At 43.0% G+C, this 18,182-nt stretch overlaps 1 protein-coding gene across 1 annotated transcript; it reads left to right on the forward strand.

Moving 5' to 3' along the window:
• The first annotated feature begins 2,592 nt into the window (after positions 1-2,592).
• Positions 2,593-17,978, forward strand: chrna11 (cholinergic receptor, nicotinic, alpha 11). The gene is made up of 10 exons (XM_010743523.3): positions 2,593-2,907; positions 4,783-4,922; positions 5,218-5,262; positions 5,458-5,567; positions 5,667-5,746; positions 8,019-8,186; positions 8,271-8,465; positions 10,856-10,942; positions 12,265-12,374; positions 13,894-17,978. Exons 1-10 carry the CDS (start codon positions 2,856-2,858, stop codon positions 14,626-14,628), a joined length of 1,722 nt encoding a protein of 573 aa, XP_010741825.1. The 5' UTR covers positions 2,593-2,855; the 3' UTR covers positions 14,629-17,978.
• Positions 17,979-18,182: the final 204 nt, after the last annotated feature.

An 18,182-nucleotide genomic window follows, 5' to 3' on the forward strand; every position in this document is an offset into this window, starting at 1 on the left:
ACAGCTTTTGATTGATTTATTTTAAAAAGCTGAACAACCAGGACACAGCATGTTGATTAGTGAGCTTTAAACGTGCTGATGGGGCAATTCTGTCACCTCTAAACAGATCCAGGCTAGCGGTTTCCCCCTGTTTACAGTCTTTATGCTAAGCTAAGCTAACCGCCTCCAGGTCATAGCTTTGTAGTTAGTGTGCAAACATGAGAACTCGTGGCTCAAAGGTGAATTAGCCACTACTAGTGTAACACAGTTGCATTGCGGGAATCATAAGTGGTAGATTTTGATAAGGAAGACGTATGCGAGGACAATAAATTGTTTCTGCCTCGCTGTCTGCTGTCCGACAACGTTATTTAAGCCAGGCACTAATTCGGTGGCCTACTTTTTTAAGATTTCACACCATAAAATTTCATTGGATAACATTTTGCGTTTGCTCCAGGGTTTGCTGGGCCACGATATAATCGTCAATTAGAGAAGAGACTCCATTCAGGACAAAAAAAAAAAAAAAGAGGCCACTCTGACAAATCAGACTTCACAGACGAGTGGATGTGCCAGTTTTGTCGATAACACCCTATTAAGTGGAGGGGACGTGTCTGCGTAGGAGAGGGTCTAATCCAATCAGCAGAGTAATTAAAAACACACAGCACAGCAGCCCTGATGGGCTGATGGCTGCATTGTAAAGGGGTGGCATTCAGCTTTTAGTCCAGAGAAGGATGAGGTCTAGTCATGCCAGGTCAGAGCGATGGCCACCACTGCTGCTGCTGTGCAATTCCAATCACAATCATGATCAACAAAATTATTATGCAGAGAGTGATCTGTGGCTCCATTAGCACCACATTATTATCCACACAGTCCTCATGCTTCCCACTCTCTCCTTCCAACCATCGTCATTACTGATATGGCTTTATTCCACACCCTGCTCAGTGTTTTCATTCATCCGTCTGTATTGTTTCCTAATTTGCCTTCTCTTTATAGCATTGGCTCTCATCATATTCGGGTTTAATTTAGCTCAGTTTCTTCCATGTTAATTAACACCATCACCTCACTCGCCCTCTTGCCAGTGCTGCTGAGCTGCAGCCAGCATGCAGTTGGAAAACAAACCACCAGATGTCACCCACGCCTCAGTGCCTCCAATCTGTATTTTTATGAAGCGTAATGAATTTTGGTTTTGGCACTGTATCACACTGGCGCTTGGTGCATAACAGCACGAGGAGCCCACCTTTTTTTTTTTCTCTTTCTTTCCTTCTTTAAGAGATGAACTCAAACTCAATTTTGCACACATTTAAGCAGCAGTCTTGCAAGGATGCAGCCAGCAGCAGCAGCAGCAGCAACAGGATGCTCCTCTGATGATACATTGCTGAGGCACGTTGTGTGTCCTTGCTCCATGCTTGGATGCAGTTTTGTCTGGTTTAACCGTTGACTTAGCCATCCTTCTTTTCTCCTCCGAGGGGCCACTCTCCATCCTCTGTGTGCAGCCGAGCATGAATCTGTAGCTCGGGGAACACTCTGGATGTGTGACAGGCTGCCTAGGAGAGAGGTAATTCCGAAGGGCAGTAGAAGTAATAGGGTAATCTATTATACAGTCCAACTCTTTCTTCCTCCTCCTTTGCCCTCCCCCCCTCCCCTGCCTCCCTCCCCCCCTCGCCTCCCCACTCACCCCCTCTCTCAGTCTTACGCTTTCTCGCTGCCTCTGCCCTTGCATCAGCATTTCGTGAGGACAAATGAGAAGTAGAGTTTAACTATGCACATTCCCGTTGCCCTCCTGCAGAGCCCAGCACTTTCTCAATTAAACTGGAGTCCATCTGCCCCCATGATTCAAAGCTCACCCCCCCACTGAATGGGGGATAGCTCACACACAAACAGACAGACACACACACTGGTAGTCGCACACAGCTTCAGTTTAGTCCAGCAGTCCATGACCATAACCACTGTGGTGTGTTATCATGTCATATGTTTCTGACACATGGCACATGTTAAAAGCGTGCACACACACACAAAGTGGGTTGATGTGGAATGAGTGAAAGACGAGGGGATGGGAGTGTGAAATGAGTGAGCTTCTAAACAGGACTTCATGTATAAATTTGCTTTTCACAAAATGAAAAAGGAAGGGAGAGAAGAGAAGTGTTTTTTTCAGTAATGTGCTTCTTTCTGGGCTCAGTTTGTGCACAAAAACAGGCACTTAAGAGGCAAAAGGAACAAAAAAAAAAAAAGAAAAAAAAGGATTGCCATGTTCCTTTTGCCTCTTGGCGCCTATTTTTGTTCGTATTTAAAACACTTCTCTGACCTGTTTGCGAAGCCTACTTTCCCCACTGTTTCTACGCGGATTCCTTTTCCCTTATCACACTTTTCTTTCAATCAATTCTCCATTAGCGTTAAAATCATTTAAAAGCGCGTGCATCATCTGCTTCTGTTGTCTTTAATAAGGTCAACTAATGGCGACTGACCAATTAAAACATCCTCTTCAACCCTCTCACCCCCACATCACTGACATTTCTCTCTCTTTTGCTCTCCATTTTAGTCCCACCTCCCAGAAAGACAGGGAGGCAGCAAGAGAGAGAGAGAGAGAGAGAGAGAGAGAGAGAGAGAGAGAGGGAGAGAGAGAGCGATCACAGCCATCTCCTCTCTCCTTCCTCCTCTTCCTTTCCCAGCTTCCCTCTCTCCCAGCGCACACGCTCACACTCCTTTCCTCTGATGCCGACTGGATGCAGACCGGGGGATTTCCAGCAGCTTCCTGAGTCTGTCCTCCCTCTCCTCCCTCCCCTCCTCCTCCTCCTCCTTCTCCTCCACCTCCTCCAACCTCCTCATCTTCCTCCTTCAACACCCGGAGCTTCTCCTTTTTTCTGTTGCTCCTCATCACCAGGATGTGGCACTCGGTGGCTCTGCTCCTCTCTGGATTCTCTGCTTTGATCCACGGTGAGCCTCTCTCTATCTCTCTCTCTCTGTCTTTAATTCTGATTTCAGTAACCAGATTGCAGCAGCAGCACTTTAGTCTCAAAGTGTGTGATTTTATAGGAATTTAGGAACTGGAGTCAGCGGTGTTCATGCTCGGTGTGTGAAGTATAAATCTGGATTTATACTATACGGGGTTTTAAAGTAGGAAGAGGAGAAGAAAAGTGTGGATCTGGCTCACCTGTTTGCTCGCTTGTTTACATCTCTTGGATTTTTCACTTCTGTGTTCACATTTTTCTGGATACTGGGTTGATCAGATTGGTTCATCTCCTCGCACATTAGATGCTTTCACAAGCCGCTTGACATCTAGTCTGTGCAGTGAGCCAGATGACAGAAACAGTGTGTAGAAGGAACCTCATCGCTTTTCTTTCCTTATTCCACAAGCCTTTTCATGTCCAAATCTGTGTGCATGTCAGGAGAGCTTTACCCCCACACAAAACAGGTCACAGATCAATTGAACTGCACGTATAGATCGGCCCCTCTTCCATCTTGCCGCCCCTGTGGTGGATGTGTTGCTGCAGCCGAGCTGATGGAGCTTGGAGCAGCAGAAGTTGTGGCTGTATATAAATATAAAGGCTGACAGCTGATGACAGGGCTGAGAGGAGAACTTCCTCCCTACAGGCAGGAGAAGTACCAGCAGTGAGATGCTTTTTCTCTTTGTTTGTGTTTTCAATAAAAAAGCTTTAGAAAAGAAAGTCAGACAAAATAAAAGACAAGAGGATGGATAAGGAAAGACAGACAATATTGCTGCGGACTGAATTTTAAACAAACGCTGGATTTAAGGAAACATCCAGGGCTTTGGCGTCACTTCAACATGCCACAAATTGAACCTTCAAAGTCAGAAACAAAACAATTTCCACCTACTCTTCTCATAGAGAATGTTGTGTGTCTGCTTTTCTAGGACTTTACTGAGATTATATAACATAAGCGAGTGATGTTTTCAAATCCAGGACTCCATTTTTTTTAATTGCTTCTATTGCACGCTGGGAGAAATCCTTCTCCCGTTTGGAGAATTATTTTCATTCACTTCCCTGAACAGCAGCATGGTGTATTCAGAAATCTAGAATACAAAATAAAATCTGTAAGCTTTGGACCCACTGATGGGACAGGAAAAACAAAAGAAGCTGCAGTAACACATCCTTTACATCTGAAATTGTCTGCTCTCAGTCCATTCAAATTTGCCACTAAACATCTCAGCATTTTATTTGTATTGTATTGCTCTGACCTCACCTAATTACACATTCATTAGTGCTAATAACGCCTTGATAAGGTTTCCCATATTTCTAATTAAATTACTATTTTGTTTACTGACTGTTCTGCTTCTGAATCTTTTCTCCCGTTCGTCCATTTCCTTCTCTATGTTCTAATATTCTTGTCAAACATTTCAGTCTGCTGCTTGGCTGGGCCTCACCTCTCCATCATTTTTCATTTGAAAACCTTAAACCATAAATGTCAGGATAAGTGTGACTAATGGTGATAAGAGAATAGTTTTTATTTCTGATAGTTACATCATTAAATCTCCTGTTCCTCTCTCTTACCTTGATTTTCTTTTTAATCTTGTCCTTCCGGATGTATTTCGAGATAAGGAAATTCCTGAGGGTGAAATCTTCCCATCTGATCTGCTGATCTTCTCATTCCTATTTCGCCTCCTAACTGTTTTCCAACCCCAAAGTCTCATTTGAAGCAATCCCTACTTACATTTTTGTCACTCGGGAATTAAAATCCTTTTGTGACAGTGAAGATTGGTGTCATTTTTTATTCCCCTCACAGGAAACGCAGACTTAATCTCAGTCATTTTGTCATATTTAAATTCAGCATCATATTATCCTGCCTCTCCAGTGTCGCTGCAGGGTCCTCACCAGAGGAACCTGTTGAAAAACCTCCTGAAGGACTACAACCGGATGGAGCGGCCGGTGGGCAACGACTCCCACCCTCTCACCGTCATCTTCTCCCTCAGTTTGATACAGATCATGGACGTGGTAGGTGTATTAAAATATATGAGGATGTTTGTTTGATGTTTGATGATCTGTGTGATGAAGCTTAAAAGAAAATACATTTGCACCCTCTGGATTTGTTGTGTTAATATGGAAATGAGTCCTAAAAAAAGAAAAAGAAAATCATCGTTTGGCACCTAGTTAGGCATCCTGTGATTTTAGAATAATAATCATGACGATGCGAACAACAAGATATTAAAAAACTCTTTGCTGTGTGATTTACGGAGAAAATTATTTATAAGAAAAGAGGCGTGTTAAAAATGTTTGAAATGTTTTGCAGGATGAGAAGAACCAGGTGCTCACCACTAACATATGGCTACGGATGGTAAGGTCCCCGGAGAGTTGTGTATGGGGTGATATTATGGGGGTTGAGTTAATTTTGATTTGAACTAGTTTATATGCTCTTAACAGCTCACCTTTCTGACAGTAAATAGATACAAAAATAATATTATTATATAATATTTGAGGTACAGTATGTATAAATCAGCCTGCAGACTGTATCCTCGTCTGTGTGTTTAAGAGTTGGTACGACCACTATCTCCAGTGGAACCAGAGTGAACATCCCGGAGTGAAAAACCTCCGCTTCACCACAGATCAAATCTGGACGCCGGACATCCTCCTCTACAACAGGTAAAACACGCACACACACATCTCAACACACGCCTCACACTCACACACACACATTATATTTCAACAAGTAGTCTCACTTCCCCATCTCTCCTTCCTCAGTGCAGATGACGACTTTGACTCCACCTTTAAGACCAATGTTCTGGTGAACTCCAGCGGCTACGCCGAGTACCTCCCTCCAGGTGAGCTGATGCTCATTATTGTTCATCTCTTCCCATCACATCCTCATCTCATTGCAGTGCAAGGGCAGCGTTTCATTCTGCAGTCTCTGCATGTCTCCCCTTTTAGTACACTTGACATTAATATTTCATTAGGATAAAAACATCATCCCTGGTTACCCACCGGTTACACGTTCCCAGTGCTGTGAGTTACACTTATAAATAGGATGTTGGCGTCCCCTGTTTCCTGTCTAAACCCAATCGCAAGAGCCGTGCAAGCCTGTGAAAGTAATGGCTCCCCTGGGCTCCCACAGGTCTTTACTTTGTATTTTCTTGGTTGTTCCTCTGTACTCCAGATTACAGCGTGCTGAGACTGAGTCCCTGGTGTTAAAAGGGGGGTTGAGTTAAAATGGCCCTCTGAAATAAAAGTCAAAGTAAAAACTCAGCAAGCCACCCTCTCAATTCTATTCAGCGGGCCATGTTTATTAACAGGCTGCCGCTGAATGTAAATACAGCTCCCTTAATGCTGCGATGTGGATGTGAGCCAATTAGAGAACAGAATAAAAAGATAGTGCTGAGGAGGAGGAGAGGCTTTATCACAAAACATGATGAGCGACAGAGCGGGAGAGATGGATGAAATGGAAAAGAAATGATAGAACGGGGAAAAGAACAAGCAGCAAAGCAGATTCTTTTGACTTATTCACACACAAGCCTGGTTCCAATTTCGTTGGCCGTTATTGTCAGTAAATTAAAGGCAACAGGTCTGTGGGTGGCAGGCAAGAAGGCAAGAAGCTTGACACACGATATATAATTTAAAGGCGGAGGTTCCCAGGTGTCTGCTGCACACCACAATTTGAAGAATACCTCTGGTAGCTGCAGAGGTGTTATGTTCGGGTTTAATGGTGATAAGGTGTAACAGGTTTTTAGCTCATCTCTTGATTGGGTGACATTTCCAAGCGGGGTAATCTTGTCTCTGGGTCTGGTAATGTCTTCTTGGGAAGTGATTCTCAGAATGTTGATGGAGTTTTATTTTGGGAGCTGTGCTACGAGAGCGAGAGCAATTGTTCCAAGGTGCAAAAGAATCCAGCTGTCTTGTTTGTGAGCGCTGCTTCAAGGTGACCGGATATCTGTGAGAGGCGCGTTACAAAAATATACTGTGCATGAAGGTGCACAGATCAGTGGACTGCAAACTACTTTTACATAATCAGTGGAATTTAATGGCAGTAATTATAAAGACATCATCCCATGGAGCGAATGACCTGATGTCAGGAACTTGATTTGAGAGAGCAGAGAGTTTATAAAAAGACAATTTATAGCTGCTGCTTAATTTGCTGTCATTTTTGTGATCAGCCTCCGCTTTGAAACCAGAAATCAACCTGCTAACCTCCAAACTCTGCTTTCATTCTACTCTGAAGGCTGATTTGCATGTCGACAGCCTCATAATGAATGTCTTTGAGGGCTGTAAGGCTTCACTGGCATGTGTGTGTCTGAACATCTCCACGGCCTTGATACGTTTATTTCAGTAATTACTTTAAGGGCTGGAGTTTGCCAGAGACCATCGCAAGGATCATTGTGATTCTTTTCGTTTGAGGGGTGGAAATGTGTGTCTTTATGATTTTTTTTGTGCCTCTGCATATGCATGTGAGTGCGTTTTGCATAATAAAAGTGGTAATCTGATTAGGACCCTGCACACAATCTCATTTTTCAGTGTCCCTGCTGATGTTTCCTTCTGTTGCCGGGGCTTAGCGAACAGCTGTGTGCACTGGCAGAGCGCAGAAACAGCGTTTGTTTGCAGAAAAAGAATATCCTAAACCTGAGTGAGTGACAATACTGCTCCCAGGTTGTTGTTTTTTTATAATACACATTTCTTCAATAGAGGTTGTTTCTAATCTAGTCTTTGCTTCCTCTTCTCTGGCCTTCTGACTCAATTTCAAAACAGTAAACCTTGCCTCTGACTTGCACGATGTTAATAAAAATCCTATTGCAGCGTGCACTCTTGGTTGTGATGCAGCATTTTACCACAGCATTGCGATGTAAAGAAAGCTTGTATTTTAAGTTAAAAACTCGGTCTCGCTGGCGAGATGGCTGGATATGAAATGAATGAATGTTTCTTTTTGACAAGCAACTTGATATTCAGGACAGGCTCTCTGCACAACACAAGTGTTTTCTGATACATCTTTCCCTCACCACCTCTGTACAGCAAGCCGCAGGGGTCAATGCTGTCTATCACTGAATTGATTGTGGGGCTTTATCTTCCTGTCTCCGGTTCACATTTCCTCTATTGTCTTCTTCTCAGGAATCTTTATGAGCACATGCAACGTGGACGTTCGCTGGTTCCCTTTCGACATCCAGAGGTGCGAGCTGAAGTTCGGCTCTTGGACGTATGACGGTTGGCTGCTGGACCTCCAGATGAATGATGCTGACATCTCAGGCTACATGCCCAATGGAGAGTGGGACCTAATTGGTGAGTAAGATGAATTTTTTGCATTGTGTCCTAATCAGAGAAATGCAGTCACAGCATCATTTCTCTGCATCCTTAATCATCCAGGAGTTCCCGGCACTAGAAACGAGGCCTTCTATGATTGCTGTAAGGAGCCTTACCCGGATGTCACGTTCGTTGTGACAATACGGAGGCGGACACTCTACTATGCCCTGAACCTGCTCATCCCCTGTGTGCTGCTGTCTTCGATGACCCTTCTCATCTTTGTGTTACCGGCTGACTCTGGGGAGAAAATCTCGCTGGGTGAGTGAATCCAAAAGAGCAATGATGGAGTCACGATTTCTGTCCTCATCCTGGTAGTGTACGAAGTTGTTTCTGTTTCCTTTTATAAAGTCCATTCATCAGTCATGTGACTTCTGCATCTGGGGTTTTTGCTGCTTGTAGCATTGTATGCAGAAGAAAGTTCTTTGTTTTGTTCTATGTTTCAACCGTGAACATGCAACAATATGTACATCACTTAAGTGATGGGATACACATTCAGGCTCGTGCTTTTACACAAGTTCACTGATCTACATGTGGTGGTAACACGCCAATAATGGCAGCAATGCGCCAAACAACGGCAGAAAAGGAACAAAGTGGCTGGATTGTGTATGGTCAATGTGCTCCTTTGGTATTTGAGGATTGTCCATGCCTGTTCATTGTGAAAGAGCAACAACCAATTGGATCAATCAGTCACTCAGTCAGGGATAAGAAGGAAAGGAAAGAGATGGAAAGGAAAGGAAAGGAAAGGAAAGGAAAGGAAAGGAAAGGAAAGGAAAGGAAAGGAAAGGAAAGGAAAGGAAAGGAATGGAATTGTACTCATACAACGCACATCTGTATCAACAAACAGCAAAACAAAAGATGAAGATAATGTTGCATTGCATTGCATGCCTAATGTTTAGGATAAGGTTATAGGTTATTGTATAAATCACATCATTAATGAATGGACTGTGTGAATGGGAAATGAAAACAGCCACCTTCAAAAGTTTGGGGAGGTGAATAAAACATGGTGTACAGGAGTGGAACAATGCAGCGTGTTTTCATCTTGTTAGATTTACAGCTCGAAAATCTGAATTGAAAAGGCGACAACACCCCCTTCCCCCAACACCCAACCTATTGAACGTTCACGACAAGCAAACCTTCCTAGAATAAAGGCAGAAAAAAAAAAAGAGTGTCACTGAGGACTATGAGGCGGGATGAAAGAGGCGCAGGGAGCCGGCGTGTGGAGCGGAGAGAGGAGAGGGATTACAGGATGATATAGAAAGATGAGAAACGCGAGGAGGGGGTACAGAGACAGATGGGTGCCGGGAGGATAGCAAAGATGGAACGCAGACAGGAGAAGAATTCGAAAAGGATGAGAGAGGACGGCACAAAAGACGGGGAGGAATGATGAGGAGGAAAAGGTGGGAGACAACCATCGCACTATAATAAGCTGGAAGAGAGAGAGGGAAAGCCGTGCTGCAAACACTTTTTAATAACTCTGTTAACCTGCTTAGAGCACGATGGATGGTGTACACCTCATCAGGGAAATAAAGACTCAAGATCTGACTTTTCTAACTGGAGCTGGATAAATGGTTTAATGGAAGACAGAAAGACCAACAGAAAAATCATTTTTGATAACCGATAATTTGTTTCAGTGACTTTTGAATTATTGTTTTTGGTGGTTTGGACAGAAAAAGCTTTGTGGATATGTCTCTTTTCTGACATTTTATAAACAAACACTCTTACTCTATCAAACACGAAAATAGTCAGCAAACTAACTGAATAAAAATATTTGTTATGCCCTATTTCTGACGTTATTGAACCAGTCTAATTACTCGTCAAATACTCCAAACCCTTTAGATAAAGGCTTCCACTTCCACTCATGTGTGGGTGGGAGTGAAACCGCGAGCACTGTCAAAGCATATCCTCTTCAATACAGGATGCATTACGCAGCATTTCTCTCCAGAAAAAAAAAAATGCCAAGCCTTACACACACGGCCAATTAACCTATTGATGTAATTAAGGCTAGTGAATTGATTAGGGGGAGAGAGCTTACACACTGCCTTCCAGGAAAATACTCTGTCACTTCACTTGATGGAGGAGACACAGGGACCAAGTGGCTAGGCCTTTAGGGTCAGAGGAGCGTGCTTTTAAAAATAAGTGTTACTTCGAAGAAAAAAGAAAAAGCAACATAAGAGAGGGATTTTTAATTTCCTTAATATCCTTAAAGGGCATTCATATTTTATCTTGTGGCCTAGGAGTTTAATTGAATGCTTCTGAATGGGGACAGTTATGCCAGCAAAGCACTCCTTAAATTCTGTCTGCTGGAGAAGTGAGACAGATAGTGGGGAGGTGGATAAATGAAGATGGAGATGAGGTTCAGCGCGGGAGCGTATGGGGGTGTGTGTTCATGTGCACACAGGCGGATATGGCCAACTTAAAAAATGTCTATTTGCTGCACCGAAGTGCTTTTTGTTCTCGCTGTGCAGGTATAGAATGTCAGAAAGTAATTCTGTTTGAGCATAAGCTACTTATTTACATAAATCAAACCTCGTCCTAAGTGTGACCATTTATCAAAAAACCACACTAATGCAGTTTCCTAAAAGAATGTACGACTACTACGATATTGATTGTTCAACAAAATGTGGTAAAGTCCATCTGTCTCTCCGTAGGTATCACCGTCTTGCTGTCTCTGACTGTGTTCATGTTGCTGGTTGCAGAGATCATGCCAGCCACATCTGACTCCGTCCCTCTCATAGGTATGTGAGAGACAAGCGTTTGTGTGTATTTTCACAAGTCGTTGCTTCACGTGGACCTTAATGAGGAAGCTGTTTAACTGCACATCCATTTAAAACCCACTGCTAAAACATTTAATGACTGTCAATATGTTTTCCTCGTTAGAGATCCTGCATCAAGATTCCATCTGACAGTGACAATCAATTTTTCGGCAGTAATTCCCAGCGGTGTACAGTAGAAGCTTCAAGTTTTTTCTTGTGGAGCTCTCATGGTTTATAGTCAAGTCAAGTCAGATTTATTTATATATCGCTAAGAGAACAGGTCACAGCCATGCCAGCAGCTCTGTGAGGTTTTACTTAGGCAAAGTGGCGCTTTGAGCTAAACGCTAACATGGTTACAGTAACATTGCTGACGAGCTGATGTTTGACAGGTATAATGTTTACCATGTTTATCATCATAATTCAATATTGACCTGATGATGGTCCCAGTTCATCCTGAATTCTGCACCAGATTTCATGGTAACACTTGTAGAGATTTAAAACCACAAATGTCAACTCCATGGCACTACCCTAAATGTCAGGGATCTTCCGGGCAACATGGAAATGACTCATAGTTGAGTCAGTCTCAACCAAAGACTGACTGACCAAACTGCCAGTGTAGCTATAGATTCCACCTTTGTCACAGAACTCTTTACAATCTGTCCAGATTATTCAAAGACTCTCGCTTTGGATGGGTAAACACAACAAAAAGTAAACGGAAAAAAACACAATCACAACAGATCACTTAACAGTGGTTGTGGTACAAAATGCTATCTGCCATCTGCTCGCTTTAAAACTTAATTGGCTAAACTGATTGTGGGCACGCTGCCGGAAATTATGTTTACTGAGCTAAGACTGCGGCCAGAGACAGATGCGTGCACATCTTTGCCTAAAGACACAAATCCTGATCATTAAAAACTTAAAAAGGTAGAGTCGTAATCACTAGAGTGCTGCCTTCAGCATAATTCTCCTAGTAGGAATAAATACCCATGTGCAGACTTAATCTGTTGGTTGATTTGAACACATTGTGGTTACTCGGAGGCTGTGGGGTCAGTGCAGATCCCAGGTTGGCACACAGATGTTTAACAATGGATGTTTTCATTTTGAATATAGCAGAGAGGAAACCCTTCATTCATTTTTAAGTATCTCTCGGACACATGTCTTAAATAACCACTGAAATCAAATGGTCAGTACACCGGTGTGTGTTTTTATGGTAACCTTGGAAGAAACAGTAGTAGGAGATTACAGCGTGTGTGTGTGTAAAATGAATGAAAAATGAACACCGCTCAATTCTCTACTCTGCCCAGGTCAATACTTTGCCAGTATAATGATCATCGTGGGGATGTCAGTCATCGCCACAGTGGTGGTGCTGCAGTATCATCATCACGATCCAAACGGAGGGAACATGCCCAAATGGGTAAGGCTGATCTCAAGTGTACAGTCATTTCCATACATTGTGCTTTACAGCTTGTGATATCTATGTCTATTTCCGATATGGTATATATATATTTTTTATTGTATTAATTTTTTTTTTTTGTTAATATTTCAGCATTAGTCTTATTCCTCTGCTCTGCCATTTCATCCATCTGTTAAAGCTACCTGTGCTCCTCGCCTGTTTCTTTTCTCTCTTTTTTCTCCAACTTCCTCGGCTGTGACTCATCCGGCAGTGTCAGTCTGCTGGAGCGTGTTCATCAAATGCCTCGCCGCAGACTTCAACAGGAATGCTTTTCAAAGCGCTCTGGATATGTGGGCGGATTTGATTTGACTCATTCCCTCTGCATGCTTCTTTTTTTCTCTTGGCTTCTGTTTAATGCTAAAAAATGCATCAAGCCTTTTTTTACAAAAGTTTTGTTCTAATCTATAAAAAATGCCAATTAGTGAAGAGATGATATTCTTATCATCGGTTATTATTCTATTATATGAATCAATTGAATATAGAACGGCATTGATGTATTTTTTGTGATTAATGTTTTGACTGCAGAGAAAGAATTGATAGCTGTACATTTATTGATACACAGCATCTATGAATAGCTCGGTAAATGAGAGTGCAGATGCTGTATCGATATATTGCGAGGACGTTCTGTTGATGAATGGCCTGTTCAGACAGTCCGATGGCCAGTTAACAAGCTAATTGATGTGGTTCAGATGAGTGCATCGAACCACCGCAGTTCATAATTGCAGCCCGGACAAAAACAACATCAACGGGAGCAGCAACGGGGACTGTTACCTGGCCAGTAAACACACTCGGTGGAGACTAATTGAGCAGTCATCTGGACATTAGCTACTCATTAGATGCCAGACACCCATCTGGATGCTGTTGGGCCAGTATGCCCTTTCAGGGGACATGTAGTCTTTTTTTTCCAAGGGAGTTTTGTTCTCCTGTTGTGGAAGTGGTGAAGAGAGGAAACGAGAAGAGGAGATGAGAGTAGACAAGAAGAACAGAGTGGAAAATAGAGTGGAAAAGAACAAGGTTTAAATTTGTTACAACTTACAAGCAGCTAATCATCTCTTTATCTTAATGCTGCAGTTTAGTGAAACATTACTGCAAGCGCATTGTAGTCAGGAAGTACTGATCTCATCGTCAGTCTCAATGATTCCTAGTGCTATCTTCATCTGTATCCTCTCTGCTAGAAATACAGTTCAAGATAGAAAATCTTCTTTGCCTCAGGTGCTTTAACTTGCGGTCCCTAGTGAGGATCTCATACTTCTACTTATACATGTGCAGCTTCATTTTGAAACAAGATGCAAGGTTGGAAACAGCATCATTGTCAGTGCATTACAAATGGGGCTATTCACCCAGCTTTTAACTGAATGTTATGTGAAGGTCAAGATGTGTAGGTGGTTCTCAATGCAGCTTACAGCTTGCTTATATATCCTTTTCTTTCCTTTTATGCTTTTGAGCTCTTTTAATATGTTCTCTGTTTTTCTCTCCACAGGTTCAGCTCGTCTTGCTGCAGTGGGTTGCGTGGTTTTTGCGTATGAAGCGTCCAGGAGAGAATGACGATCCAGAGAGGCCCCCGTGTGCCCCTCACTTGCGACGCTGCTCCTCTGGCTCCCAGAGCGGGAGCATCCCGAATCCTCAAGACCCCACCCTCCATCCGCTGCACCCGCAAAACCTGGCTCCTCTCCAAACAGGGCCTCTCCATGCGGGGCACCCTCACCTTCACGCCCAGTCCAGCGCTAACAACAATGGGAACCTTCTTTACATGGGTTTCCAGAGCATGGAGGACCCTTCGATGCTCTCAGAGCCTGTCCAGAGGAATAACATCTCAGCAGGGCCTCCACGAGTAGCAGGAAGCCCACCTCCGCACCTGCCATCTCAGTTCTGCAGCTCCCCACCACCTCCTACCCCTAATATGGATACAGGCTGCCCCAGCACTGTCTCCAGTGGTGGGGGCTTTGGAGTTGGAACTGGAGGGCTTGGAGGGTGCTCGACCGCAGGGATAGGAGACCCTCAGCTACAGGCTATCCTGGAGGAAGTGCGTTATATGGCAGACCGTTTTCGGGAGCAGGACGAGGCCGAGAGCATGTCCGACCAGTGGAAATTTGCAGGCGCTGTAATCGACCGCCTGTGTTTGGTGGCGTTCAGCGTTTTCAACATTATATGCACCATCTCCATCCTCATGTCTGCGCCTAACTTTGTGGAGGCTATTTCAAAGGACTTCGTTTGAAAGGAAAAAGGAGAAGAAGCGTGAAGGAAGGGATGGGGGAATTAAATTTAGGATGAAGGATGGTGTGGGCCTGGATCCAAGGAAACACAATTTCCAGCAGACTGTGGGCTCTGTGATTTGTGATTGCGAGAAACTTGGAAATAGAAAAAAAAACAAAAAAACAAATGGTTTTCTTTGGAATACATTGTGTTTTGTAACCGAAATATAAGAAGAAAACAGATGAGGAAGGGTACAGAGGGTGAACTTAAAATGAGATTAGGTTGAGCAGGGTGCTTTATCAGATTCTTGACAAGGTGAAATGGATTCTTGTGGTTAATTCAAAGACTCTCCCCCCCAAATCAGGAGAAAACTGAGTCAGAAAAGGAAAAAGAAAGAAACGATTATCAGTCCAATGCAACCTCAAGTAAGAAAACTCTTAAAGGCAAAGGGTGATTGAGAGAGTCAGAGTGGAAAAGAGACAGGCATTAGGTAGGGACAGATAAATAAGACAGACATTTGGCTGTTTTATTTTCTCAAGGAGGGAATACAGTCCTTCACTCCCACTTGTTGAGAAAAGACTGCATCATTTATATTGATGTGAGGAGGAGAAGGTTGGGGTAAAAGAAAAAGACTTTTACAAGGACCGACAACAAAGAGTGATCTTGAAGGAACAAGAATTTAGCGGAGTTAGGCGGATGAGGCAGCCTGATGCTCAGATATACAAAACTGGACTGAAGATCAGGAACGCTGCAGCAGAGAGCAACAGAAGAGGATCTCATCTATTATTCAATCACAACCATCTAATGACCGTCAAATTGAAAGACCTTGGATAATCTTTAAGACTAATAACCTTTTAAAAGATGAAGTCCCCTCTCTGCTTGCACACCACTTTAAATTTCCAAGGCCTTATCTCTCTGAGACGATTGCCAATCTGCAACAATCAGCAGAGATCAAAAGCTCCCCAGCAAGCGGGCACAGTGTGCAGTGCTTATTACGACCGGGAAACGGAATTAACCGGTCATCAACAACGCGATGGCCAGTAGCTGCACGGTGGTGGAGGCTCGACCCAATAATAACTCATGAAGCAGTTGTCTAACTGTATCTGGCAGGTCCTAATAGGCCAACATATCACATTGGATTTCATGCTAAATGTTTGAAAAACTGAAATGGGAGGTCAGGTCTTTAAAAGAGGCACAAAAAATAGATACGACCGTTCAAAGTTACAAAATTTATACGGAGAAGCAACATCCTATCAAATTCCTGTCAGATCCCTTCGGGGGGGGTTTACGGCTTCATGAGTGATTTTCACATCTATCGAAAATGGGAGATGGGATTTTGATAGAGATATATGTTCATGAAATTGACTTTAGTTGCTAAAGTGGTGATTTAAATGGGTTGGATTTGAAGTATGACCTTCAGCCAGAAAGCATATGGAGAGAGTGGTAACCAATAAGGTCTTAAATTAGTTTGGGTTTGAGGGAATTGAACTTTTTCTTCCACTTCACCGAGTCAGACAAACATAATTGACTTTCTCGTGTCTCGTCGCAGTTTGAATGTATGCTGAAGGCAAGGTTAGCCTAGCTCGATTCATGAATGTCTATGGGTTCAGATGTTCCGAGGATGGCTGTCTGACCAGAGCAAAGTACAAGTTGTACTACACATAAGCACTTAACAATTAACAGAGAAATTAGATCAAGCGTCCAATCTACTTTTTTTGTATGTAGCTGTGTCCAAAAACATTTCTGTTTACTGCTTATGCTCTATAGTATAGTGTACTAGACAATGTTAAATCTGTATGGTTCTCTCAAATAGGACCAGTGGAAAGTCACATTTTACATGTGGAAATGACGCTATAGCTATCAGTGATGATTTATAATCTTACTTTCACTGCTCTCTATAGAGTAAACCGCTGAGCGTCTGTTACATAGGGTATAGTGAAAGAGTTAATGAGCGAGTGATGTTGGACATGGCCCAGGAAGAGAAGGATGAGTCATTCAGACTCGCTAGAAGCACCAGAGCAGCAACAAGCTGTAAGCGTACCTCCAACAACTCAGATCAGTTGCAGGTAATTGCTGAGTCTCCCAGTGATTCACACATTCCCAGATGGTGTCACATTGTCTTAAGTATTACTTTCCATATGGATATGGGTATGATGCACAGCCGCTGATAATAAATATAGAAATGTCAGAAAAAATTGTTCTGACTGTGGGATTTTTCTGTATTTGTGAAAATTGTGGTAGTAGTTGCTTTTTGTGACCCTAGTTCTTTTTGTCAGAAGTGGTGAAAACAAATGTTTTTGCTTCAAACCGTGGATAAAGTGTACTTCCCTGGGTTTGAGTGGCTGATACCCGTGAGTTGAGCAAAGTAAACTAAGCTCACTATTTAAACATACATTCAAACTGTAAACAAGGCATAAAGAAGTCATCTCGCAGATTGTCTGACTGTAGCAGGAGGCTGGAGTTACTCTATATATTTTTTTTACATTGTCAACAAATCTCATGGAGAAAACTAACCTGTCTGTCAAAACGTTTCTACACTGCCTGTGGCACAAAGCTCCATGCCCAATTGTTCCAAATGAAAACATAATCCTTAATAAAACGGGTCAGCTGGGCACTGCAGTTAGTAGAAAACAGTAAACAGTGCTTCACTGGGGACTATTTTCAGCTGTGGAATAATACACATTAGCAGGAGAGTATGTAGGATAAATAAATAAATTACAGAGCCCATTTTTGTTGTGATGAAGGAACATATCACCCATGTGTTTTAAGTTTTAAAACAATGGCGTTCTATCAGACATTGTCTACACAGCAGTATTTGATATTAAGATAAATGTGTGATTTCATGACAATTGATGACAATAAGAAAAAAATCTAGAATATTGGCTGCTTCATCCTTTAAGAAAACCATCCAAATGTTTGCTTTTAACACAAGGATCAAGTAGATGCTATATTTTGGACCTACACTGTCTCTAATGACTGTACACATGCATCCTGTCACTGTGAAGTGCTCTACAGAGTGAAGACAGTTGTACAAATACTTTGTCTCTATACCTCTCTTCATCTTCTGTGTTCTCCCTAAAGTCAAATCCCCTAGCAGGGGGGGAAGTAAACTTCCTGCCAGGGGAGTGGTTCACAGAAGGATGTCCTCCTTCCAGCACATACTGACAACTAAACACTCACATCTGTACAGAGCATTTCTCTTCCTGAAAATAAAGGATTCTCCCCCCGTTTTTTTCTACCACCTTTGCTGGTCTGCTCCCTATATCTCTGTGTCGACAGTGGCTGGCCCAACACCCAAAAAAAGAAGAGAAAAATGACAGAGCGAGGGGATAAGAGGAGGAGAGAAAGTGCTGACTAGTAGTGAGAGCTGGACAGGGCCTTAATTGATCACTCGTTCAGGAAGGAGAGAGAGAGGGAGGCGGTGGTGGGGTGGGGGATCGGACGGGAGGGGGGGGGGGGTTAATGGAGGAAAGAGGGGGGTATACTGGGTAATTCATCGGATTTATGAGGGACAGAGGCAGGGGAGATGGGTGCTCAGACAAGCATAACTCAGTCACAGACATCAAATGAAAGGCC

This window comes from Larimichthys crocea, chromosome XIII, assembly GCF_000972845.2.
Source record: "Larimichthys crocea isolate SSNF chromosome XIII, L_crocea_2.0, whole genome shotgun sequence".
NCBI lineage: Eukaryota > Metazoa > Chordata > Actinopteri > Sciaenidae > Larimichthys > Larimichthys crocea.